Source organism: Rutidosis leptorrhynchoides, chromosome 5 (genome assembly GCF_046630445.1).
Source record: "Rutidosis leptorrhynchoides isolate AG116_Rl617_1_P2 chromosome 5, CSIRO_AGI_Rlap_v1, whole genome shotgun sequence".
In the NCBI taxonomy this organism is placed as follows: Eukaryota; Viridiplantae; Streptophyta; class Magnoliopsida; order Asterales; family Asteraceae; genus Rutidosis; species Rutidosis leptorrhynchoides.
In genome coordinates, this window is record NC_092337.1 from 391,412,230 (window position 1) to 391,439,459 (window position 27,230).

At 34.7% G+C, this 27,230-nt stretch overlaps 1 protein-coding gene, 1 long non-coding RNA gene, 1 other non-coding gene and 1 pseudogene across 6 annotated transcripts; 3 read left to right on the forward strand and 1 right to left on the reverse strand.

Moving 5' to 3' along the window:
- Positions 1 to 8,130: 8,130 nt before the first annotated feature.
- On the forward strand, positions 8,131 to 12,354 carry LOC139847198 (probable serine/threonine-protein kinase At1g54610). The gene is made up of 8 exons (XM_071836835.1): positions 8,131 to 9,061; positions 9,145 to 9,429; positions 9,528 to 9,845; positions 10,031 to 10,258; positions 10,343 to 10,443; positions 10,607 to 10,721; positions 10,948 to 11,340; positions 11,837 to 12,354. The coding sequence occupies exons 1-8, from the start codon at positions 8,678 to 8,680 to the stop codon at positions 11,978 to 11,980; spliced, it is 1,968 nt and encodes a 655-aa protein (XP_071692936.1). The 5' UTR covers positions 8,131 to 8,677; the 3' UTR covers positions 11,981 to 12,354.
- Positions 12,355 to 13,979: 1,625 nt separating this feature from the next.
- Positions 13,980 to 16,518, forward strand: LOC139849836 (heat shock cognate 70 kDa protein-like; annotated as a pseudogene).
- Positions 16,519 to 16,552: 34 nt separating this feature from the next.
- LOC139847347 (uncharacterized) lies at positions 16,553 to 21,527 on the forward strand. 4 transcript variants are annotated; one of them, XR_011759460.1, is made up of 8 exons: positions 16,553 to 17,306; positions 17,930 to 18,101; positions 18,894 to 19,057; positions 19,376 to 19,433; positions 19,614 to 19,805; positions 20,202 to 20,336; positions 20,574 to 20,654; positions 21,098 to 21,527. It is a non-coding gene; the product is annotated as an uncharacterized lncRNA (long non-coding RNA). The 4 variants fall into 4 exon arrangements; XR_011759457.1 differs by having other exon boundaries at positions 19,749 to 19,805; XR_011759459.1 differs by having other exon boundaries at positions 18,960 to 19,057; positions 19,749 to 19,805.
- Positions 21,528 to 24,576: 3,049 nt separating this feature from the next.
- LOC139850964 (small nucleolar RNA snoR31/Z110/Z27) lies at positions 24,577 to 24,674 on the reverse strand. The gene has a single exon (XR_011760335.1). It is a non-coding gene; the product is annotated as a small nucleolar RNA snoR31/Z110/Z27 (small nucleolar RNA).
- Between the last annotated feature and the right edge of the window lie 2,556 nt (positions 24,675 to 27,230).

Here is a 27,230-nt window from a genome sequence, read left to right on the forward strand (position 1 = left end):
TTATGAGTAAATATTGTATAGATATAATTACCATATATTGTTGTATTTAACTTATTCTCCAAGTTATGTATGTATTATAAATATGAATGAAATCTATCCCACAATGTGTGGGATTTTAACCCTAATATGGTATCAGCCTAAATATCGATCCTTCTAAATTCTTTTTCTCATCCATTCGTTTTATCCTATATTTTCAACCCGAACAGTTGGTCACAAACCTATCAATTACCTTGTCTATGTTTTTGTTGCTTCTTTCCGAACATTCAAATCTCTCAAATATCAATAGTTTAATCAATTGCCACTCAATGCAACATGTTTGTTTCAGATTTTGGAGGTCTTTTACCTTGTTTCAGGTTTGAAGATTAATTTGGTCAAATCTCATGTTTTTGGTATAGGGGTGGACGATATTGAGGTTACTTCATTTGCTAATGAGGTAGGTTGTCGTGCGGGGTCGTTTCCTTCTACTTATCTTGGAGTTCCGATTGGTGCAAAGATGAAGTTGGTAAGAAATTGGAACACTTTAGTTGATAAGTATAGAGCTAGACTTTCGTCTTGGAAAGCTAGTTTGATTTCATCGGGTGGGAGATTGACTCTTATCAAATCGGTAATGGGTAGCCTTGGTATTTATTTCTTGTCCTTGTTTAAATGTCCCGAAACTATTCTGAAGCGATTGGAGGCCATCCGGTCTAGATTTTTTTGGGGAGGTAACACATCTACTAGAAAAATGGCGTGGGTTAAGTGGAGTTTAATCTTGGCACCTTTCGATAAGGGTGGGTTGAATGTTGGTAGCCTTAAAGCTTTCAACCTAGCTTTGCTTAACAAATGGAGATGGAGATATCTTGTTAACCCGGGTGATCTTTGGGTTTCGATAATCAAAGCTATTCATGGGGTTCGGTTTGACATGTGTTCAGGAAGTTCGAGCAGCCCTTGGGCTGCAATTGTTTCGGCCTGTAATGATGCATCGTCTACTTCTTTACTTCCGAATGATTCGTTCCGCATGGAAGTCGGTAATGGTAGAGTGGTTAGTTTTTGGTTTGATACATGGTGCGGAAACTCCTGTTTTTTCTCTCGTTTCAATCGTTTATTCCATCTTGATTTAAATAAAAATGATACTATAGCCGATAAATGGAGTAATGGTGAGTGGGTTTGGACCTGGTCCAGAGCCGATTTAGGTGCACGAAATCGTCAACTTCTTGAAGAAATGCAAGTTCTGTTAAGTTCGTACCAGGTTAGTGATCGTGAAGATTTTTGGAAGTTTAGTCTCTCTTCGGATGGTTTGTATTCAGTTAAGGTGGCGAGGGAGTACATGGATCGCAACCTGTTGTCATCATCAAATGTGGATACGTTATGGTTCAAGTTCATTCCGAGAAAGGTAAATATTTTTTTGTGGCGATTGAGATTAGACACGCTTCCTATTCGTTGGAATCTTTCCGCAAAAGGAATAGATATTAGCTCCATTGTGTGCCCGATTTGTCGTAATGGGACGGAGACTAATGACCATCTTTTCTTTCATTGTTCGTTTGCAAAGGAGATTTGGGTCAAGATTCGAGTTTGGTTAAATTGCAATATGCCTACCTTTGTTTCTTGGGAGTCTTTTTTAAGCTGGATAGAAGGATTTCAGATTGGGAAGGGCAAGAAGGAGCGGATTATTGGGATCGTCGCTACGTTGTTATGGGCTCTTTGGTATTTTCGGAACGGTATTGTTTTTAATGATTCTTTTTGTACTAGAAGTAGCCTGTTTGATGTAATTAGATCTTTTTCTTTTCGTTGGATTAATAGTAGAGGCCATTTAGTTTCTAATTGGAACTTATGGTTATCTACGCCGTTGTAATATCCTTTAGCGCCTTGCTAAGGATCGTTTTTTAATGTTATTCAGCTGTTTGCCGTTAAAAAAAAAAATGCAACATGTTTGTTTTTCCGCCCACTCTTAACTAAGTCTCTAACACACAATTGCTTTATGGCTTCCGAAATTTAATTGTTAGTTCTTCTTCTTGTCCGTCGTCAAGTACATTAATTAGGAGGCCACGGCTGGAATTTATTTTTTTAGGAAGTCGACTTTATTTAAAATTGGTTGATCACAATTTAATTTTTATATATTCTCCACCCGATCATTGAGTAATTATAATCATGATCGTAAACTTAATACCTTTGTCGAGCAAGTTTTTATCCAGAGATTGAGTCAGGCCTGTAACGACCCTGGATTTTCCAACGTTTAATTATTAATAATTTATTATTAATGCTTGCGTTTTAATAAACGTGTTCTTATACGTGTTACTTGTTACCGTATTTAACTTTACATGCCCGATTTGTCTTTGTGACACACGTACTTTACACGAATAATATTTTCGAATATTATTTACATTCATGATTATTTATTATTAATCATTTTTAATTAACTAAGATTACAAGTTAATTACTTGGGCTTTATTTGATTAATTGTTACATACTTGGACTTGGGCCTTTTATTATTTGAACATGGACTTGGAAGCCCACCCTACACACTTAATGGACTAGTTAGCCCATCATTAAGCTAATGAACTATTAAGATTAAGAACAAGGATTAATTAGTCATGAGGAATCTAGTTACAAGTATACTTACACCTTATTCCAACACCATTTAGCTTTATTACTTCTTCAAGCTCACACCATTCTCCAACACAAGAAAGTAGATTTGAACCCTTCCTCTTTGGTCCCTATGACCGTCGACTTTGGGAGATGGGAGGGGGAGTTCAATTTTTTTTTGTATACTTATTATCAAGTATTATTTTCTCATTTCTTCACACACAAAAATACTTACAACTTTCTCTCATCTTTTCTCTCCTTTCTTGTAAGTAACATGAATTATTTCTTCTTCTTTCTTTTCTTTAAAAACCGAAACATAAACCTAAACATCATCATCATTTGCTTGTTTTGTTACTTGTTCTTTTGTTGTTGTTGTTGTTACTTACTAGTTATAAGAATCAAACTCTCTAGTTTATTCTTCATATTATCTTGTTATTTCAAGAACAAACAAGAACCAAGTGAGGATCAAGTTTATAGTTTGATTCCTCCATAACACTTGTTAAAAAGAAAGTTCATGAGTTTTAAAATCATACTTGTGTTCATGTTTGTAAACTTAAGGTTTACTTTCTTAAAGATCAAAGCCTTGGATTGAATCTTTCTAAGTATGAACAACCATGAACTTATTACTTGTAGATTTAATTTATTTCTTCATTTTATGTACTTTAAAGTTGTGATATTGTTAAATTGGTCAGGTATTACTAGTTAATCTTGATCTCATTTTTCTTGAACTAAAGTTAACTTTATAAGTTCAAGAACATGGAAGTATAACTTTCTAGTTATAACTTCAAATACTTATGTTGGATCTAAGTTTATATAACTTATGGTCTCCTAATTTTGTTGTAAATAATAGTTTACAAGCTTACATACATTATTCAAGTTGAAAATCTAAGTTTCATAACTTATGGTTTCATTAAAGTGTAGATCAAGTTTTGTAACTTAGGATCTAACTTAAGAACACTAGATTTAGACTTTCTAGTCTAGGATCTTTAAGATCTAGCTAAGATCTAAGTTCTACAACTTATGATCTTGATTATTTAGTTTACTTTCAAGTTTATAGCTTAATATTACTTTTGTAACTCATGTATGTGTCGGATCTAAGATCTTGATGTAACTTTGGTTCATCAAACTACTTACAACTCTTAAGTGAGTTGTTCTACTTATCTTAGACTTACACTAGTGTTATGATGGTCACACCTTGGTTAAGATGATGCAAACCCATCAACGAGTTGTACACTTGAAGCTATACGCATCAAGGATGAGAACCGTGATGAGCATCAAGCACCAAGAACCCATCGGAACACCTTTATTACTGTTTCTGGAACTGATCAGACTACCTGGGCTACTGGAAAGTTGATTTTCAGTTAGTTCGGTTTGAGTAGATGATTTTCTGTTTAGACCTCGTCTTAAGTCGAGTTACGGTTTAGGATCTATGGCCTCCCGAAAGTCACTACACCCTATTAACGTTGTGCTGAAATTTCTGACCTACTCGCACTTAAACCGTCACCACGGTCAAACAAAGAGGAGTTTGGTTCTAGAAATTGGTCAGTACCTAGGGAACTCATATACGGAGCCATGGCCACTGGTCTCACCTCATTTAAGTTTGTATAGAGGTCGTGGCGACTGAGAGAAGTCAGCCTTTATTTCAAACCCTAGTCTTGACTTAAAACTTACTTTACACTTTTGTTTAATGATGAATGATGATGCTACTTAAGACCTAATTTACATACATTTGAACCTTTGAGAACGATTTACTGACTTAATAACTTTTGACTTAGGTTGAGGACCTTTCGGACCAACCACTTGCTTACTTTTCCCGCGTATCGACTTTTACTACGGTTGAGGACCTTTCGGACCAACCACTTGCTTACTTTTCCCGCGTATCGACTTTTACTACTTTCCACTGTGAGTTATAGCATCCCTTTTTACTTTAACTATTTTGGGAACTGAGAATACATGCGCATTTTACGTTTTACATACTAGGCATGCGTACTTAAACTTTATATATGTGTGGGTTATACAACGGCATAAACTTTCCCCTTAGCTCGGTAAGGTTTAGTCATTGGTCTTTGAACCGGTGAACGCGAATCTCAGATATGGATCCATAGGGTTTTACATCCCCACTCGGGCTAGTAGCGCTAGCATTTAACGGGTGTTTAATACTTCGTAAACATACGCACTCGCCAAGTGTTTTTTTAGGGGGTGTTATTTACGTTAAGTTAGTTACCAAGTGCCCACGGTTATACATATACTTTTCATACTGTTTCGAAACGCTGTTTGAAGCACTGAAATCTCGTGGCCTACCTTACATTACTGTTATACTTAAACTATAGCTCACCAACCTTTGTGTTGACGTTTTTAAGCATGTTTTTCTCAGGTGCTTAAGGTTTGCTTGCTTCCGCTGTACTAGTCATGCTTTGTAGACACCCGATGCGCTTAATAGAGATGTCACCGCATGAAACGTTTATTTTGCATTCAAACAATATTACTTTTGAAACGATGTATTTTGTAACGACCTATGGGTCACGTACTATTATTGCTTGCTATTCGTAGAAGCATACTTTTGGTTGTTAAACATTTGACGTTGGTTAAAACGTCACTTCATTTTATGAATGCAACTTATTTTGAAACAACATATATTATTTGACCTTGTAATGACCCTGTTGTTGATGATTCGTACACGATGGTTTTGTACGGGGCATCACAAGGCCCCTATGTGTGCGCCGCCATCTCTACAGCGAGTCCGAGTCAGACCCCCATATATGTGCCGTCGTCGCTACATTGAGACCGATTCAGGCTATCTCTTGCCGCCGTCTCTTTACACCGCCAACACATCTAACTTCTTTTTCTCTCTTCTTCTTTTTCTTGAATCTCAACTTTCTTCAATTTCTTTTGTAAAAAAAAAAAAAAAAAAAAAAAACCTTCTACATATATATATATATATATATATATATATATATATATATATATATATATATATATATATTTTTTTTTTTGTCATGCTCGTTTTGTCCACCACAGTGTCGTTAGGATAACCTTGGAAGAAGCACCGTCTGAAATGCTCGGTTTGCACATCACTCGTGAAGTTAGGACAACCTTAAAAGAAGCATTTTCAAGAGCTTGTATTGTTCGCTGTTCAAGTCTTTCCACACCAAGTTCGAGTTGGTTTCCCACCTCTTCGCTTAAGGGGGGGTATTAGAGGTATTAGAGATAACTTAGGGACCAAGTATCTTGATGAACTTGGAGAGCAAGTTTATGAGTAAATATTGTATAGATATAGTTACCATATATTGTTGTATTTATCTTATTCTCCAAGTTATGTATGTATTATAAATATGAATGAAATCTATCCCACAATGTGTGGAGAATTATTTTCTAATAATATTATTATTTAAATATTAATTTAATAATAATTTAAATGGTTTAAAGTTTGTGTTGAGGTGTAAGACTAATACTAACTCAGCGTCACTTTTTCCCCGTCATCCCACATGGCAAGCTGTTTGACGCCCTTGACGCTCCTAACGCGGCGTCAAAATTTGACGCCCGGGGCGTCACTTTAGTTTCAGCCAATCAGATTTTTTCGAATATTTTTATATATTATTAATTAATATATTTTATACCCAACTACCAATAATATTTTACCACATCACCCATTCACACATTTAACCCTCAAATTTGACACTCCCCTTTATTTAACTTCATCTCTTGACCTTGCCACATCACCAAAAAGTACATCACTTGACTTTGATGTCACCGCCACGTTTAGAAACAGTCTAAGGGTTTAGTGAAAGGAATGTGAAAGAAATGTTAAAGTGTTTGTGCTGATGCGGCGGTGACGTGGAGGGTAAATGTTGTGTTAAAATTTAGTACCATTGCATGTGGCCTAAGTGGTAATATAGTTGCAATTCACTACATCAAGCTGATAAGTTCTAATGATATAAATAAATGTTAAATGTACCATTAAAAGTGTTGTAATTCACTAGTCACTACATCAAGATAAGTGGATTGTGATAATATATTATTCTCCATTGTAACTCAAGATGTTTTTACTTGTAATTCTTTCGCTTTAACGAAAATAATGTACTCCGTATTGATGTATGTATTTGTTATATACTTATGTATAAAAGGTTTTGTTACATCGTAACTATCCATATGTAATTGGATTTGGTATCTAGTGCAAGTCATGTTAATGTTGAGGTGCTATGCCGACAGCGGCGGAACTTGAACTCGGATACATGTGGGGCGGGTGTAAATTTTTTTTTAAATCTTTCATATTCAGCAAGGACGAACACTAAAAAAAACCTTATTTTTTAGTAATTTTTTTTTAGTGTAAAAATTTTTGTTCCGTAAAATTCAGGGTGGACGAATACCCACCTTGGGTTACTCTATGTTCCGCCTCTGTATGCCGATATTATTCTTGGATTAAAATTTAGTTTTTTTATGTTGGTTTTTGTAGTAATTCTATTTGGTAGCCACAATGCAACTAGGAAACAGGACAAGGAACAGAGAAGAAGCTTCTATTCACTTTTGTTTAGAAAAATTTCATTCATGGTTGAGATATTATCAATATAAAAGTGAATAATGATCATTGTTTACGTTGATTTAGCAAGTCTAAATAATAATGAAATGCAGTAAATCAGTTATTGATTGTGAAATGCAATAAAATTATAAGAAGCCTATAGTTTTGAGTATTTAACAATAATAACAAGAATTTTTTTTTTTTTTTTTTTTACATAGTTGAAGTTTATTTGTGAGTGAGATCATACAAACTAATTGACCAAAAACATATTTTTTACTTTGTGTTTGCATCAATGTTAGGAACTAGAGACTTACCCATTCTCAAGGAAAGCTTGATGTTTTTGGGTGGAGGAGAGACAAAATTCATGCTTTTTATTTATTTATTTTTTAATTTTCTATAGCTATAGCCTATAGCTATACCGAAATATTTACTTTAGAATATTTAATCACTATAATAAGTTTAATATTATATAGTGTAAAATAAGATTGAAATTATATCGCAAATTTTCTTCCTCAAACCCGTAAATTCACGGCTCATTAACTAGTTTATATTCTCAAAACATATCTTATCTTATATTGAAACAATAATTATATAATATGAATATATAAAAAATTTAGGGACTATCACAATATATATGCAATATCAACAACTCCCAATTCATAACCTTTACCTAATCTGATTAGAGTTGGACAGCATACCTAATTAAGTGTAGTTGATGAACTAACTTTTTATGAGTCAAACACATATAATCATACTGTCTTCATCACATAGGCAAAGTTAGCTTCCAAACCAAGTTACTTATATTAGTTTAAGGAAATTGGGAAAAAGAATAATTCAAAAATCGTTTCAAAATCCAATTCAATAGATGCATGCATGCATGCGTGCTTACATGTTTATAGTAGTTCAAAAACATTCTTAAAAAGAATATTCACAAAAAAAGAAAAGTTATAATTTTTGATAATTTTTAATATTTTTTTAATAAAGGGTTGTGGAGTAGATTCTTTTTTTACAACATGCCAAGAAAGTATCTTGGTTTTTATAACAAAACAGTCATAATTGATTCCAGAGAGTGACACTGGCCCTGTTCCAACATCATCATCAACATATAAATCCCCTGTTCTTTAGGGTTTCATTTCCATTTCATTATTTCTATTTTTTATTCTGATTGCTTCTGTTTAGTGATTTTTCATCAATTCATATCTTCAATTTATAAACCCGTACGTTAATTTTTCAAATTTTAATTTCAACTTATACGGTTTAATTCTCTTTGATTGAGTTCCGCCGGCAAATTCGTCTCTGTATTGTATTTAATCTTATATATTTCTTGTCTTGTATGTATATACCGTGCGTATAGTACAATAAATTGTTGAATTATTTGAAGAATTTTAGGGTTCTGATCGTAATTTGCTTCCGCCGTCCAAACCCTAATTTTGGGCTTTAGGGATGTTTTTATTCAATTAATTTCAAGGCATACTACATAAGTTCCTTCAAATTCATATCAATTAGCATCTAATTTGGTAGTTATATTAGTTAAAAGTTACCAATTTTGATTATTACTGTTAAGAGTGTAGTGTAGTGTAGTTGTTTGTTGGTAAATTAATGGGTGGGATTTGTGTTAAGCCTTCTGGTGGTAGTCCATGGGAGATTAGGTCTAGTAAGTTTTCATCGGACTCGCGTGTTTCGCGATCGAGAAGGGCCGAAAGTTTTAGGGTTAAAAATCGAACCGAAGTTAGAACGGGTTCGATTGATAGGAGATTGAATTCGTCTAGACGTGTAGGTGATGATAATGATCATTTCGAAAAGATCCATAGAGAAGGTTCTAGAATCATTCTATCGAATAGTTTGAGTATTGGTAGTATACCGAAATCTATACAAGGGGAGCAAGTTGTTGCAGGTTGGCCTTCGTGGCTTGCTGATGTCGCCGGTGAAGCGATTAATGGATGGTTACCTCGCCGTGCAGATACGTTTGAAAAATTAGATAAGGTTTGTTTTTTTTTTTTTTTTTTTCTAATATTTTGTTGAAGTTTGATAAGTTAACTGTCTTATGATGCCTTAAATTGGTGTAGATTGGTCAAGGAACGTATAGCAATGTATATAAAGCTCGTGATCTCACGAACGATAAAATTGTTGCGTTGAAAAGAGTGCGATTTGATAATAAGGATAGCGAAAGCGTTATTTTTATGGCAAGGGAAATAGTTATTTTGAGAAGGCTTAATCATCCAAATATTATTAAACTGGAAGGATTAATTACCTCAAGGACTTCATGTAGTTTATACCTTGTTTTTGAGTATATGGAACATGATTTAACTGGACTTATATCACTACCTGGGGTTAAGTTTACAGAACAACAGGTAAGTATTGGAAAATATTATTGATCTTATTAAAGTAAAGTATTATATATTATATATATCTTTCATAATTAAAATATTTTACCATTCTTTATATTCAGGTGAAATGTTACATGAAGCAGCTGTTAAGTGGACTTGATCATTGTCACAGTAATGGTGTATTGCATAGGGACATAAAGGGGTCAAATCTTTTGATTGATAATTGTGGAAATTTAAAAATTGCAGATTTTGGTCTGGCGAATTTTTTTAACCGTGGTCGAAGTGTGCAATTGACGAGTCGGGTTGTGACACTTTGGTATCGACCACCGGAACTTTTACTCGGAGCAACTCGATACGGAGTTGCTGTCGATATGTGGAGTGCGGGTTGCATTCTCGGAGAATTATATGCCGGCAAACCTATCATGCCTGGTCGAACGGAGGTACTATAATAACGACAACACGTTTTCTGATTTTTCAAATTTTAGGACCTCTTTGAGAAAAATGTTTACTAAAATGTGATTGCTCAAATTATAGAGACTTAAATACTCTTCGGGAAACTTTAGAATTGTTTGAGGTATTTCTTTTTTTAAGCAAATCTAATTATTCAGTGAAATGTATTTTGTAGGTTGAGCAACTGCATAGAATATTTAAGCTTTGTGGCTCACCAACCGAAAGTTATTGGATGAAATCAAAATTACCCCACTCCACGGTGTTTAAACCGGCCGAGCCTTATAAACGACGAATTGCGGAAGTTTTTAAAGAATTCCCGTCACCTGCTATTGCCCTTATGGAGAAATTGCTTGCGATAGATCCCGAACAAAGGGGAACCGCAGCGCTAGCTCTCAAGAGTGAGGTAACTTTTGTTATCAGTATCGAATACTACCTATATTGTTTAGTACTATGAACATTTTATGTAACTACTTTATTTTCCCCTCAGTTATTTACGACCGAACCATGTGCTTGTGATCCTTCAAGTTTGCCAAAATATCCCCCGAGCAAAGAGATTGATGCGAAAATGAGAGACGATGAAGCAAAAAAGTATGTGCATATTTGGCTAGATAATCAATCACTTGTTTCTCAATCTTTTCAAATTAAAGTTCCGTATTGTCGTTGTTCATATAGTAATATTATTTTGAATACTACACAACTTCTTGATTACTCAAATTGAACCTATGTTTGTCGTATCTATTTTCGTGTGTAGAAAAAGAGCAGCGAGAATGACGGGTCAAGAGTTTGACAAAGAAAGCAGGAGACCGAAAGAAACTCGTGCAGTGCCAGCTCCCGATGCTAATGCCGAGTTGGTCACATCAATGCAGGTACTATTACTATTCTAATAACCCTCACATGTTTGGCACATGATAAGACTTAATGGAAAAAATGAACGGTCGTCATCTGGAGGGACGAGCCGTGCAAAAAAATGAAACCATGAGCACGAATAATGTCAAAAAGTTTAATGACTCAGAATGCAATATCATACAAAGCACAGGGACGAGCTGTGTAATTTTGACCTTTAAATTTTGATGTAACTCGTTTGTTTTACAGAGAAGGCGAGACCATCGAAGTTCACACAGTAGAAGTGAGTTTTTCAATAAGCAAGACGATGCTTCCAGTTTTCCTATTGACCAACCTACGACGCAAAAAACTTCAAAAGACGATGTCAAAAGTGTCAAACGTTCTCCTTTGAAGGGAGGTTATTCAGGCCCATTAACGGCAGGTAGTGAATGGACACAAGTGCGGAAGAAATACAGTGAGATGTCGTATGATAAAGATGACGTTCCTGCATCCAAACAAACAAAATATCAAGTTGGTAGGTCGTCCGAATCAACTGAAGAATATGTGCGTACAAGAACGCATGAGCGGAGGGATGTTCCTCGAAACATCGGTGGACCTTTCCGTACAGTAAGCGGAAGAGATAGTAACAAGGAACCAGTTTTGGTGAGCCTCCAACTCCTTTATTATTTTTAGAGTAAATTACTAAATTATACCGATAGTCCTTGTGGTTTACATGAAATTACACCAACCGTCCTTATCTTTCAAAAATTAAAGTCAAAAATTAAAGCGGTCGTTCCCGTGGTCTTAATAAAATTACACTAGTCATCTTTATCTTTTAAAACTTACGGTGATTGTTCCTGACTTATATAATATAATAGTGTACGTTGATGCGCTCATGACTTATTCAAAATGTGCGTTAATAGGAGGGACCAATAACGTACACTTGTAGGTAAATCGGGGACGATTAGTGTAATTTTAAAATGATTAGGACGATTGGTGTAATTTCATGAAAAGTAGAGGGGCTGTTGCTGTAGTTTTTAATAAATAAGGTCGATTGGTGTAATTTCATGTAAACAGCTATTGGTATAATATATACTCTCTTATTTTTATATACATGGCTTCTATAAATAAAACGTTAAATGGTGTATTCTGGTTTTAGAATGGTCAAGGATACATGGGAAACAAGATCCAGTTCTCGGGCCCCTTGGCTTCATCGAATGTGGATCAGATGCTAAAAGATCATGATCGGCATATTCAAGAAGCTGCAAGGAGAGCGCGTCTTGAGAAGACGAGGGTTCGATGAGTTATGTCTGCAAATAATGATAAATGCATGTGACTACCTCTTCCATGTGACCAAATGGCTTTGTGTATAGCAATTTGTTGACTTTATTATTTCATTTTCTCTTTGGAATTTGAGAAAATGAAATTTGTTAGAAAAGTACAGCACAAGTAATAGGATGATTTTTGAAGCAGGAACTGGTATTTGTTTAGTATTTCAAGTTTTGATAAATGCTAAATAATGCTGAAAAAAGCTACGTGAAGTTACCAATCGTGTGTTTAATAGTTGTAGATGATGTTGAAGGCTTCATTAACGTGAGAGCGCATTTTCAAGATCTGATTCGACAAATTCAGCACGCAACAATTTATACTATGTTACTGTATAAAATTAAGAAAATTGGTGGATATAAATGCATTGGTTGGTGATCAAATATATACAAACTTAAGTTATAAAATATCAGGATGTTTTTAATTAGCTATGATGTATTGATAAGTGACATCAATTAAATTCAAAACCCATGGAAACCCATTAAACGACTCTATTGAGTCGACATCAATCGTCGATTTATTGGCGACTTGACTTGACCGACTTTTAGAGTCTAAATTAAATTCCTGACAGGATTTAAAACCTATGGAAATTTGATTCTACCATTTTCATGGCGTTTATTATTATATTTTTTTATAGTATTTTTATTTTTTATTTTTAACTTTTTCCTACTTAAAGGCCGGAGGTCCTCTCGGAAGCAATATCTTAATCCGTCGAATAAATAAAGGGATACTCTTGATAGTGTTTCACTCTGGGAGGAGAAATGACTTGTCTTTATTCTCGGATAGGGGAATGATTGTCTACATATCACCTCCCCATACACCACTCATGTGGTATTGGGTTTTGTTGTTGTTGTTGTATTGATAAGTTGCGATGAAGTCCGGTCTGGCTGTCCCGCCTAGTTTCGACTTTCGAGCGACCGACCTTATGTTGCTGTTTCTACATTGTCTATTCCCGACACTTAGGGTTACGACTGTCGTGTGATCACTACCCTTGGACTCGGTTACTTGTGTATCTTCATGTAAAGGAAGGTGTGTGAAGCCGAGTGTGAATGGTATGATAGAACACTGGACAACTTGACTGTTTCTAATAATGGCCAAGTTGGATTGTCATATCCAAGATATCTAAGATAAAGCTGGTGCATTGGATAGTGAGGTTGCTACTGTTGTGGGACGTTTAGTGATTTCATGGATGACGTAGAGGCGTTTGATTCTGCAAAATGGCGTCCCGTTTTTTCGGAGTATTCCTTTGTGTCTAGCTAGCATTCCTCTTGTAACATTCCTCCTTACCACGATCACAATATTATTCGCTTTGTCTGTAGGCGCACGAATTTTTCTTTAACTCCTCACAAGCTAAAGAAATGGACTAACCGGGTATCTCCAGGTTTCAACTAAAAACCACGTTGAGAGAAACTCCCTCCGTCCCAAATCTATTGTCTCAAGACAAAAAACACACAGTTTAAGAAAAAGTTCGACACATGTACTTTTCTCTTAACTTTTCAGTTTTACCCCTTACTTTTTACCTATCTTTTTATCTTATTATTCTTTATCACATTATTCTTTTTCATTTATAAAAGTAGACAATTAATTTGGGACACTCAAATAATGGAACAGTGGACAATAGATATAGGACGGAGGGAGTATTAATTAATCAAAACTGTGGAACGGGTTGTTATAAACTACCCCATTTAAATTCTTGGCGTCCTCTCAGGTCGAAACATAATCAATACCCAGGATTAGTCATGTACTCATGTCCACAAGTCAATGTGGGCTTCCCTTATAACTTTTTAACAGTGGAACTGCCCAATAGTGAACAAGCCCAAAGGCCGAAGCCTATTTAGAGATTCTCGGAGTTTATTGTTGGCCCACCATAGACCCCGGATTCCATTTAACTCAGAAGTTACCCTAAACTTATTCAGTAAGTTTAACATCAATAGAGAAAAAAAAAAAAAAAACCTAACATTTCAGGAGTTGATAAAATGGCGGGAAAAAGTGATTGTTTGCCGATTGGAATCGATTTAGGGACAACGTACTCGTGTGTTGCAATTTGGCAACACGAACGAGTAGAAATAATCGCAAATGAACAACAGGACCACACCTTCTTGTGTTTCTTTCACTGATACTGAGCGTTTGATAGGCGACGCTGCTAAAAACCAAGCGGCAATGAACCCTCCCAATACGGTTTTTGGTATATTATCTTATATATATATATATATATATATATATATATATATATATATATATATATATATATATATATATATATATATATATATATATATATATATTCATTCTATATCTTTAGTATCTCAGTCTAATGGTTTCATATTTCAGATTTTGCCGATGATGATAAAACATAGATTATTGCATTCTTTGAGACTTTAGTTTGACTAATTTGGACTTGACCTGGCAATCGATTTACAACGATGATATTGATCGATCAGCACAAGGGTTTAACCTCAAATTATACTCCGTACTAATTATTTATTTTTTATTTTAAGCTAAAAACAAGAACTTATATAAAAACACGTAGACTATCATCGAAAAGATGAAGCCACGTAACGATTACAAAGGCACCAAAGCCGCACAACGAAACCAACTCTAACATCAAAGCTACTACAAAGAACCAACCAATAAACGGGACCAAACTAACCAAAACAACACAATATTCGACAACTCAAGAATAAACACCACCACCTCGCGACACAAAAACGTATCTGATTTTTCATAACTGAGAAAGTTATAGTATTATTTATCTACTTTTTATTCTAATCCTTAACAGATGTTTAATCTTTCATAAATTGATTAATACCATTTATTTCATTAGTATTTCTTTAGAAGTACGATTAGGATCAATAAAGGGAGTGAAAAGTTCTAACAAGGTCAAGTTAACCCGCCTGATCCCTGGTTTCTAAAGTTAGGTTAATTCTTTAAGGTTCTAATGTGAACCTTTCTCAAGGGCCACACCTCATGCAATGTTTTTAGTTGTTTCTTGTGAAATCGCGGGTAGTTGGTACTGAACCCGTGATTTAATTTTCAAAAGCCCTTCATTTCACAACTGATAGGGACGATATAATGTCAACTAAAGACTGTAACACTACACTACTGTACAAATGAAACCATCCGAAAGATAGTTTAGTATAAACACTCGCTAGCATGATATCTTGGGGGCAGTGGTGAAACCAGAAATTTTTTTTCACCGCGGGCGAAATTTTTTTAAAAACCGTTCACATTCACTGCTACTTTTTTTCTTCAATGAAAATAAACCTTTTGGGTTAGGGGTAAAATATGAAGGCTTCAAGGCCTGAAAAAAATCCACTAGGGACAAAATTAAAAGATTCAAAATTTTAAGCCTGAAAATTTTAAATCCACTGGGGCAGGTATTCCCCTGCCCCTTAGTATTTTAGCCCCTGATTGGGGATGACCATGATAATGGGTCGGAAACGGTTACGGTATAACCCGGATAGGTTGCGTAGATGTGAATAAAAATTACTCCCCTTTTCCGGGTAGCCTTAAATGGGAAACTCTATCCATTTAGCGTTACATTTTACATTACAAATGATACTAGTTTTGTCTTCTATGTTAGATTTAATCTTGAATATAAGGTCAACATGCTTTTTTGCGGTTTGAAATCTTCAGATGCTAAGCGATTGATAGGAAGGGAGTATGGTGATGCTACTGTGCAGAGTGACATGAGAGTTTGGCCTTTTAAAATTGTGAAAGGAAAAAGTGGAAAGCCTATGATAGTAGCCACATACAAGGGTCATGAAAAGAAGTATTCTGCTGAAGAAATTTCTTCCATGGTTCTTTTTAAGATGAAAGAGGTAGCTAATATGTATCTGAACACCAACGTGGATACTGCAGTGATCACTGTCCCGGCATATTTTAATGATTCACAACGTCTAGCAACCAAGAATGCAGCTAGTGTTCCCGGTCTTCATGTTTTGAGACTACTAAATGAACCCACAGCAGCTGCAATAGCCTACGGGTTATACCAAAAGACTGGTGAAAGAAATGTTCTTATCTTCGATTTGGGTGGTGGTACATTTGATGTCTCTCTTCTCACTATTGACAATGGGAGGTTTGAGGTGAAGGCGGCTGCTGGTGACACTCATTTAGGAGGTGAGGACTTTGATAATCGAATGGTGGAATATTTTGTTTCTGAGTTTAATAGGAAATACAGGAAAGATATTAGCAATAACTCTAGAGCTTTGGGGAGGTTGAGGGTTGCTTCTGAGAGAGCTAAAACGACCCAGACTTCTATAGAAATTGATTGCTTGTGTGATGGTATTGATTTTTATTCAAAAATAACACGGGCTAAATTTGAGGAGTTAAATATGGATTTTTTCAACAAGTGTATGGAAACAAACAGTCCAAATGTGTTTGGATGATGTGAATATGGAGAAGAGTAGGGTGAATGAGGTGGTTCTAGTTGGTGGATCGACACGGATTCCAAAGGTTCAAAAAATACACATGAACCCTAATAATCAACATTATGACCTCGTAATCACACCTTGATTAGTTGTTTGATTTCTAATTTACATTTGGACGGAAGAAAACTAAAAAAAAAAATAGGTTTCAGACTCCTCCATCCCTTTTAAGGGTTTTCCCTGATCTCAAACCCTATCTCAATTTTACTTTCATATTGAAATCACGCGCATGATTAATCTTTCTTATTTTGTTGCGATTGAGCAGTTGTTTCTTTTTCGCGATTCATTATAATCGAGTGAAGATCTGGGAAGAAAATTAGGGTTCAAATCGAGTGAAAATTTGGGAAGAAAATTAAGGTTCAAATCGAGTGAAGTTTTGTGCGGAAATTCGGGCTTCGATCGATTAAATTAAACTTTGAGGCTGTTGTAGTCACCGTCGCCGCTGTAAACAATTCGATTAACGATTAAGGGATTAATGTTTCATGTATAATTCAAGGTTACGGATGGAGTTCTCATTCGTCCAAAAAATACACATGAACCCTAATTTCCTCTCAAATGAAAAAAACCTCAATCCTCTAAATTCAACGATAATCTAATCCATTGAATCTTCCTTTACATACATTAATCTGTAAGCACATTCAACAAAAAAAATCCCTGGGAGTCATCCCCAAAATCGTCGACATTTCATGAGAATACAGGATCGGTGTCGCCCAAAATCGTCGACAAATTGATGAGAACACAAGATGCTGATTTTCAATGTTATTTTGGATATCTATGAGATCGTTCTAGCGAATATTAATCAATTAAAAGAAATAACTTCGGCGATTGTTGATGCTTATGATGCGTATTTTTGAACCCTAATCTCTTGGGAATCAGGTAATCATTTAAGTTTTTAGCATGATTTGAAGGAGTAATCTTTTCATTATCATTTATAGTTTTCATTATGCATATCATGTATATAAGCAATCTCTTCATTGTCATTTTTAGTTTTTAGCATTAAGCCCCTGTAGTACAAATTAATTATTAGATTACTAAACACCCCTTAAAAAATTCAATCTTTAGTTGATCTGGGACTACTGCGATTCGTAGGTGACAACATTTGTTATAGTACTGAAGATTCCTAATATTATGTGTTTGGATAGTTATAGTTTTCTGATTTCAATTCTAACAAAAGAAACCGCTTTATATAACATGAATGACATTCGTTACAAATTGTGTGCAAGTTGTCTCAAAGTTCATGTAGTGTAGGTTGCTGCGTGTGCTTGAAATGCATTGTTGGATAGGGTCAAGGATAACAAAGAAGATGCGGTTCTCATTTTTAGCATTGTTTATATTTTATTAAATTTTTTATGTTATTTACTTCATGAATCTTATGTTATTTTCCAATAGTAATCATAAGTTTTCCATGTGTTCATTCAATGAGCTTAACATTTGTTGCACTTTTTTTTACATCCAACGGAAATGTTATCGTGTATCTTAAGAGTATCTTTTTCTTGCAGAAAAATCTAGATCGTACTTGATGAAGATTGCAATGACCGTGTTGAGCTCTTAAATCCTTTCTCATCGTTTGATCTTTTTGATAATGCCAACAATTTGTATATTCGGAAGGATCAAAGATCAAAAAAGATGATAACACTGGAAGGTCGATTTGCAGATGATATACCCATTGAGGTTAGTTTCCTAATCTGTATGCATACACTACTACAAAAGTTTTTAATAATACATCACAATCAAGGTAGGTACATAAACATGATGTCAAGACTCAAGAGTATATTAATAACCCTGACCTATAACAAAAAGTAGCTTACAAACCTAAATGACTAAAATTTAGATTTGCAAAAGGGGTTCAAATGGCGCCTATTGATGGGTCTAAACCAGTCTGGTAATGGAATATAGTGTCTAAATGGGTACTGCATTTTTTAATCACTTGTACATGGCTATATCTCCCTGTTTTCAAATGGTTTGAAGTACGAAACGTGTTTACTAAAAGTGGTAATTTAGACACATTTACCTATAGATTGGTTGATTTTGGTTCATTATTAAATGGGTTGATTTTGGTTAATTTCAACACATTAGCGGTTTGAATATATCTAATTAATTAAAAGGAAGCATGTCGAATGGGTTGAAATGGCATTCAAAGTGTATACAAGACATATTAATTATACTGATATACATGGGTAGTGAAAGTTGGCCAATTTTATTAAAGTATCATTTTAGTAATTAACGTTTGCACATTTTTAAACTATAGATGTTATGGAAATGAATAAATAAATGGGACATGATATGTGTCGGATGTGGTATTATTAGATATTCAATATGTAATTAACCCAATTAGAAGCATTGTTTTGATCAGACTGGTAACCAGCACCAAAAATTAATTTCTTTACGGTTATGCATCTTTAATCAGGTTCATTGTTATGCAATTTATTTATGTTATGTTTTGGGTGTTTCATTATTTTGTAGGTTATGTTTATAACCTTTTGATTTTGGGTGATTCATTGTTTGAAGATGTTTTTGACTCTGGTCCAGGATAAGGTCATCATGACCATCAAAAGGGTTGGTTGATTGAGAAGGTTTCAAGGATATGTATATATTTTCAAAGGCGCTTAAAATGAATCGGGGTTCTGGTAAGTTGATGCATATATATGATTGCTATAGTGTGGTCTTCTGAAAGTGTGCTTGATATGTCAAAATATCAGCACGGGTTAGGTAATGGTACAAATTGGTAATTTTTTATTGATTTGGTCATGTATACCCGCAAGCTCTCTTTTCAAAATTGGTATTTTATAATAATGTCGTGAAGTTACAACTTTGTACATACTAATAACATATTATTTTTGTTCAGTGTAACTTACATTTCATTTTATATATTTCTAATTTTTTGGAGGATTTCAATATGTGTTTCAACATAGTGGGACTAATGTTTCTCGTGTTTATTCTTTCAGGATTTCGGAGTTAACACGATATGGGTAGTGGTGGCCCATCAGATTAAGGATATGCAGAGTATGTACTTGCACTCCTTTTGATTCTCTTAAAGCTTTAGTTTTCATTGTTTCGAGTTTATGTTTCTATTGCTCGTGTGTAGTGTTTGAGTTCACTTTCGATAATATTTGCTTATGTTGGTACTTAATTCCGAAATTTATGCGTACACCGTTAATTCGATAATACCACTGTTACTTGCAGGTTCATGTTTTATTAAGAAACCCAAATGTTGCTTGCAGCCATAATTCCATAGGATTATCCTCTTCCGTTTTATAGATCTCTGAGATATATCATTTGTTCTTAATTTCATTCTTAAATAAAAGTGTCATCTAACAGGTTTTGTAGAGCGAGTGGATAATGGTCATCGACTGGGCAAACACAAGTATACACATTGTGAGTTGTACTTTTGTAATTTACTGTTGAATCTTAAAGTGCTGTCATTTATTCATTTTGAAATCTACACAACTCCTATCTGTCTACCCGATCATATAACGAATATGATTAAGTGGGAAATTTGGTCTAGCCTGAGAAGAAATATATCATAAATGTAAACTATTGATTATCATTAGCTAAATGAGTTAGATAATTTAGTAAATATTTGTGGTATCATTGTAGTAAAGTCTTAATAATAATAATCTTGTGTTTGATACTAATATCAAAATGTGTCATTGTTCACAAATTAGTGGTACTAATAAGTGAAACTAAAATTTCCTATACTACAACTATAATGGTCTAAACGTTTTGCATGTCATGATGTTGCCGCATTTTCAATCCATTTTCATTGAATAGGTTGCAGTTAATGTCATATGTGCAAATGAAAGAGTTTTGCAATAAGAAATCTGCAACACCTCTGTTGATTTCCTTTGATGTTGAGGATGTAAGAAAACAAACTTCATCTTCATCTTCCATAACAGTTTGAAAAAGGTACTTAATGCTTATATATTGAAATGAATATAAAAAGTGATCACCCATCTCAATAGTTAAAATTAGTTAAGGTTATTACTCGCAGTAAAAAATGTAGGTTTCATTATGCACTTTAAATAAACTTCGCATGAATTTCAGTCTGTTTGCATTTGATTTTTGGTGACTTTTGACCATTTGGCCTTGCTTAATTAGGAGTACTACTTAATAACTATACCTCCTGAACAATGATTATTGCAGGTTGTTGACGAAAAAGTTGTCACAAGTTGTTATCTTATAACACTCGACGTGTGCTACAATGGATACTATCAAAGGTAAAAGGTAAGTATATAGAAAGACGGACTAATCGTAGAAACTATATTACATGAATTCTTAGCAAAATACTTCAGAATGTCTATTTTTATGTCTGCATGTGTGAAAAAATGCCGAAATCATTTTTTAGTTGGGCTTCAGAACCATTTAGTTTTAAGTTGATTATTTTAAGTTAATCACATAATTTTTGTGCCGCATATAATGAGACGGACGAGTTAAATATTGGGTCGCTTAAAGAAAAAAATCAAGCTCTTTTGGTGAAATGGTGTCGACGTTTTAAAAACAAAATTATGTGTTATGGGTGTGAAATATAAAGAAAATATATGGTGAATGGGTGGTCTTGAGGAGAATTCTGACCTCAACAGTTCCTTCTCAGGAACTACATGGGCGACTATTGTTAAAAATGGCTTAAGCTTTAATGACTTTGGTTTAAACTTTACTAACTCCTTCAGAAAAGAAATTGGTCAAGGGAGGAACACTAAATCTTGTGAGGATATTCGGCTCGGAGAAACCCAATTAAAATGCAAGTATAGAAGACTATTCGCGTTGGAATCTGCGAAAGAAGTGCAGGTGCAAGATAGAATTTCTTGAGATGGATCTCATTGGCTGTTCTTTCCTCACTCCCTCACACCAACACATGAGAATGCTCTTATAATTCAAAAGAAATCTTTTCAACCAGATGCCTTGCTAATCTGAATGATAGACTGACTTTAAATGGTTAAGATTTCTTCTGATGATGCTCGGTGGAAAAAAAAAAACTGTCAATAAACATGAGACACTTAATTTCATTTTTTTTTTTACTTTTGTTTATGTTTAAATTTTGATGTAATCACTATAGTTTATTTGAAGCTCCGAATTGCTATTGCTGAATAACAACATAATAAGTACTATATAAAATATAATTATTCTGGGAAATCAATTTTCATTCGTCCTTAAAAAAATCCCGCAAATTCGCGGGTCTTAAGCTAGTGTTACTGTATAAAATTAAGAAAATTGGGGGATATAAATGGCTAAATGCATTGGTTGGTGATCAAATGTATACAAAATTAAGTTATAAAATATCATAATGTTTTTAATTAGCTATGATGTATTGATACGTGGTGGTGGAGTCCGATCTGGCTATGTCGCTGTCCCACCTAGTTTCGACTTTCGAGCGACCGACCGACCTTAATGTTGCTGTTCCTACGCTGCCTATTCCCAGACAGTTAAGATTACGACTGTTGTGTCACTACCCTTGGACTCGGTTACCTTCATGTAAAGGAAGTTGTGTGAAGCCAAGTGTGAATGGTATGATAGAACACTAAACAACTTAACTGTTTCTAATAATGGCTAAGTTGGATTATTATTGTTATATCCAAGATATCTAAGATGAAGCTGTTGCATTGGATAGTGAGGCTGCTAGTGTTGTTTTGGATGTCCATGGCTCTGATTTGCTGAATCTTTGAAGACTTGTTGCTGTCGTGAAAGCAGCGAGTTCGAAGGAGATTGATGTTGGTTCGTCTATGGTGGTGTCGTTTTTTCATTTGGTTGATATCGGGTCAGGCATGAAAGATTATTGGTTCTTGTTGGGTTTTTTCAACTCATTTATGGTGGATTTTAAGGTTGCTGATGTTTCATCAATCTCCTGGCCCTTGCTTAACTCCTTGTTCCGTAAACCGGTCGCTGGTTGATCTGATCGGACCCCGGACACGCGTTGCGGCCCTAAGTAGCTATGGGGTGTTGATGTACTTGGAACCTAGACCGGTTACCTGAGTATGGCGGTTCGGTAGCCGTTCAATGATAGCACGAGATCCTCGCTTCGGTAAGTTACAAGGATGAATGCAAAGGAAAGATCATCAAGTCTAAACCGAAGTCAAATATGTCGAATGCCAAGAAGAAAAAGAGGATGCAGGTTACTGAATTGGAGACGTTTAGTGATTTCATGGATGACGTATGGCGACTCGTTTTTCCTCTGTAGGCGCACGAATTTTTCTTTAGCTCCTCACAAGTTAAAGAAATGGACTAACCGGGTATCTCCAAGTTTCAACTAAAAACCATAGTGAGAGATATTAATTAACCACAACTTTAAGTTAATATGAGACCAATATTTTATTTCTCTATCCGATGTGGGACGGGTTGTTATAAACTACCCCACTTAAATTCTTGGTGTCTCGTTTGGTCGAAACATAATCAATACACAGGATCAGTCATGTCTACGAGTCAATGTGGGATTTGCCTAAACTCATCGTCTTCGAAAAGGTTTGTCCCACCACCCCGAGCGGCACATGAGTGGATCTAATACCATATGATACGACCGTCGAATTAGCCCCAAGAGATGCACGAGCCGCATGGCCGTCATAACCGAGAGACAATCGCTCCTCGCAAGTTAAAGAAGTGTGATAACCGGGTATCTCCAAGTTTCAAACAAAAACTATAGTGAAAGATATTAGTTAACCACAACTTTAAGCTTATAACGGATCGATATTTTTTTCTCAGAGTCTGATGTGGGACGGTAGGCTATTCTTGAGGCTGGAACCTCCAACAATTTTAGTAGCCTTGGTTCGTAAAGGGTTCTCATCTTGAACAAACGTTTTGATCTAGACTTCAAGATTCATATTCTTCCGCATCAAGAGTACCCACACATCTTAAACTCACCTTTTTCTCAACAATCCATGATGAATAGAGGGGAACAAGTGGGAGCTGTTACAACAAGCAACAAGGGCAGGTAAAACGATAAGGTTTGTTCTTTGCAGCTTGATTTTTGTGCGAGTCTGTTTCAAGTTCTTTTGCTTATTGTTGGATGATTTTCAAACCGAGTTTTTTTGTTCATTGTTAGATGATCTCTATTTTGGAGGATGGAATTCGCTCAAGGGGGTTGCAGATGTTTCAAGTTTGGTTAGTTGCTTTTGTCTTGGTTATATTTTTTCTTTTTTCAAACCTAATTAATTTTTTAAATGTTTGCAAGTTTGTGTGATGCTTTAGACCTATTTGTTCCTTTGTAGAGAGGGCAGGCTTGTACTTTTTTGTTGCAATTTGTATTCGGACTTTAATTTTGACATAAAATCAAGGTTTGTCACAAAATTCAATTGTCAATGTACTTTTTTCATCAAATATAGGCCTTGTCATTTGATACTCATCGCAGATGGTTTATGGTGATAACGATATTTAGTTTACCCAGTTACATGACATGATGGGTTAATCACGTAATGTCTTGTTTGATCATTTTATGTTAATATTATATACAAAACACTTTGGTTAGAATTTCACATAAAACAAACGCATTTTATGTGATGTATTAACATGTAAAATGAAACACGACATCACGTGATTAACAAGTAATGTTAATGCCAATTAACTGAGTCAATGAAATATATCGATGATTAGTTTGCAAACTACAAATACCGTTTTTGATGGAAAAAAAATAAGAACAAAAACTACCTATGATTTTTGTGACAAAACACATAGACCATCTTTTATTTTATTTATAATCTTCTTTTTACTCTAAAAAAATATTTTTTATAAGTGGATTATTGAACATCTTTATCTGGTTTATAGCAAATAAGAAGAAATACTCCCCTTCAAAAATTAATAATCATTGATAAATCTAGTCATTTCATTTGCTTGTTATTATCTTTCTTACAAAGAGAAAAAAAAGTAACTCCGTTAAATGAAAGCTAACTGCATTACAACTAAAATGTTGACTACTAACAACAACAAAAAGCCTGTATAACCTCACTTTTTAACCATTCACAAAAACACAAAGAATAATAAAAAATAATCTGAACATTCAAAAACACTCATTTAGAGTTTGAAAAGATACCATCTGTTAGAACTCGAAAGAAAAAAAAAAAAAAAAAAAAAAAAAACACTATGTTTCAATACAACATTTTTTAATTACAAATATAACAATAACGACGAATAAACAAAACATAGAAATTAATAAAAAGAAATCTTGAAAATCAGAAAGATAAAAATGTTATTCTCATACATAGCATTGTCAGACCATGTCAGAAGGTGTCCTAAGATTTTTATAATTTCATCATCTTTCAAGATTTCTTTGATCCTCAAAATTCACCTTAAATATAATGCTTAAATAAAAAGATAAATCAAAAATATATGAAGATATATGAATCAGAAAGAACGTAGCAAGGAGATATTCGGATCATTTGATTTTGTATCATATCCGCTCCATTTTCCTCATCTCATAATCTTTTAAAATCAAGCAATCAATCAATTGAACTAATAAAACCGAAAAAAAATAATTACAGATCCGGAATTTAGAAGAAAAATATTAGGGTTTGAAATAAATTGAATGGAGGATGAAAAACTGGTATTTATAGGGGATACACAAATTAAGATATTTATGAAACCCTAGCGGCTGCTGAAAGTTTGAGACGAAGTAACCTGGTGTTTGGTTACGTATGTATTGCTATCCTTCACCCGGCTTTAGTTATTTATGGATTCTATTACTCCGTGTGTGGAATTACTTTTAGACCATTTCAACTTAATTATTTATTTTCATAAATTCATAAAAAAAAAAAAATTGAAAAGCAAGGTGTTGTATTATATACTTAAAACCGGAGTACAGATAAGGGGGCAACGGCCAAAGAATTGAGCCGCGTCAACCAAGAAATCACGAGTACACGGGTGCAAAGATTGCAACCCACACGAACTTAACTAACTAACTAAATACAATGAAGGACTAACGAGTCAATTATGCCAATCAATACTACTTAAAGCCTAGGTGAGATCCGTTCATATGACAAGAATTGAATTTCATTAAACACGCCCGGAGCAATTGTAAGACCCTAATATTTATTGTACAGAGATGTAAATAGGATGCATGAAGTGTGGGTGACATTGTGTAATTAAACAGAAGTCGGAAACTGTCCAGCACGTTGTGCGCGCCGCGCACACCTAAGGGAGCGCGCCGCGCACCCTTACTCTAGCCGAATTCTGTTTCTTATAATGAGATATTTTGGAAGGGCTATTTGGTAAATTCATTTGAGAACGAGTTAAAGGCCACTAGATCTGTTTGAGGAGTGTCATAACTCCATTAACACCTACCTTTATCCATTTTACTTAAATTCTAGAGAGAGAAGAGTTCTTGAGTGAGAAAGCTCAAATCCAAGAGGAAGAAGTTGATTTCGGGTCAAAGCGCATGTGTTAGAGTTATTCATCTAATCACTAGCTACGTTGTGATTGTGGTGGTATGCTCTAATCTTGATTTTCCTTATTTTAATTTGTTGAGGGTTAGGGTTTGAGTTAGTGATGAACATAAAACCCATATTTGGTGATTTTGAGTGTTCCTGGGTAAGATTGAGTCATGAAGACTCAATAGTAACTAACCTAGAGTTTCAAAGTGTTAATTGAGATTTATGAGCCTAAAATGGGTTAGTTAATTACTAGCACACCTAGATGTTTAGTAAATGGGTGTATGTGGGTTTGCGAATGACCCGAAATTGGTGTGTTGATCTTAAAGTGGTCAAGTGGGTGATAATTGACCTAATTGAAATAGATGGGTATGAAACACCCAAATTATGTATTAATTAGGGTTGTTAGACATAAATCACTAGCTTTTAGTGATATGTGGTGGTTTTGACCTTAATGGTCGGTTTTGGTGAAAATGGGGCATTTAATGCATTAAGTCATTAATTGCACATGTGTAAGTTGTTGGCTTTTAGCCCAACTAGTTTGTGTGTTGATCGAGTACTTATTGTATTAGGTACTTTGCTTTGTGGCTTGCGAAAGTTAAAATCGTCACCGAATCGTTAAGGTGAGTGGAATAAGTATACATGTATGTATATAATGTATTTATTTGTAGGGACGGATATGTGTTGTCCTAGTTAGTGATATATGTTGTTGTACACTAACGGTTTCTAAGAACGGATATGTGTTGTCCGAGTTAGTGATATATGTTGTTGTACACTAACGACTTTTATGAACAGATATGTGTTGTCCTAGTTAGTGATATATGTCGTTGTACACTAACGGTTTTATGAACGGATATGTGTTGTCGTTCCGCCAAGGGTTAGTGATATATGTTGTTGTACGCTAACGGTTGTTATGAACACCGATGGGAAATTAGAGTACCATTCCTTTGTACGATTGGTTATCCATGGTTGTGTGAATTTTTGTACTAGCATATTTAATTATGAACTATATGCTTTTGGAATCGCTAGCTTATTATGATTGCGGATATTGGTATATGCATAATGTTTGCATAGTTGTCGAATTGCTAGCTTGTATGCGGTATTGTGTAAGTGTTTGCAAGTAAGTAAGTTATATATGTGTATGTATAATTATTGCATTCACTAAGCGTTTTGCTTACCCTCTCGTTGTTTACCTTTTTATAGGCTCGGGCGTTGACAAGGGTAAGGGCGTACGATTGGATTAGAGATTCCGCTTGTTTTGATAGGGGACGCTTTCGGATGTGTTAGCTTTTGAAGTTTGACCGAGAGTTGGGTAGTTTAACCCCCAAACATCATGCTCTAGTGTCGTTTGGAATTTAAACTAATTCGGTTGAAACTTATACTTTTGTACGAAACTCGTATTACGGCATATGTGGGCTCGGTTTCGTAAAACTTATTTTATCATTGAATCGTG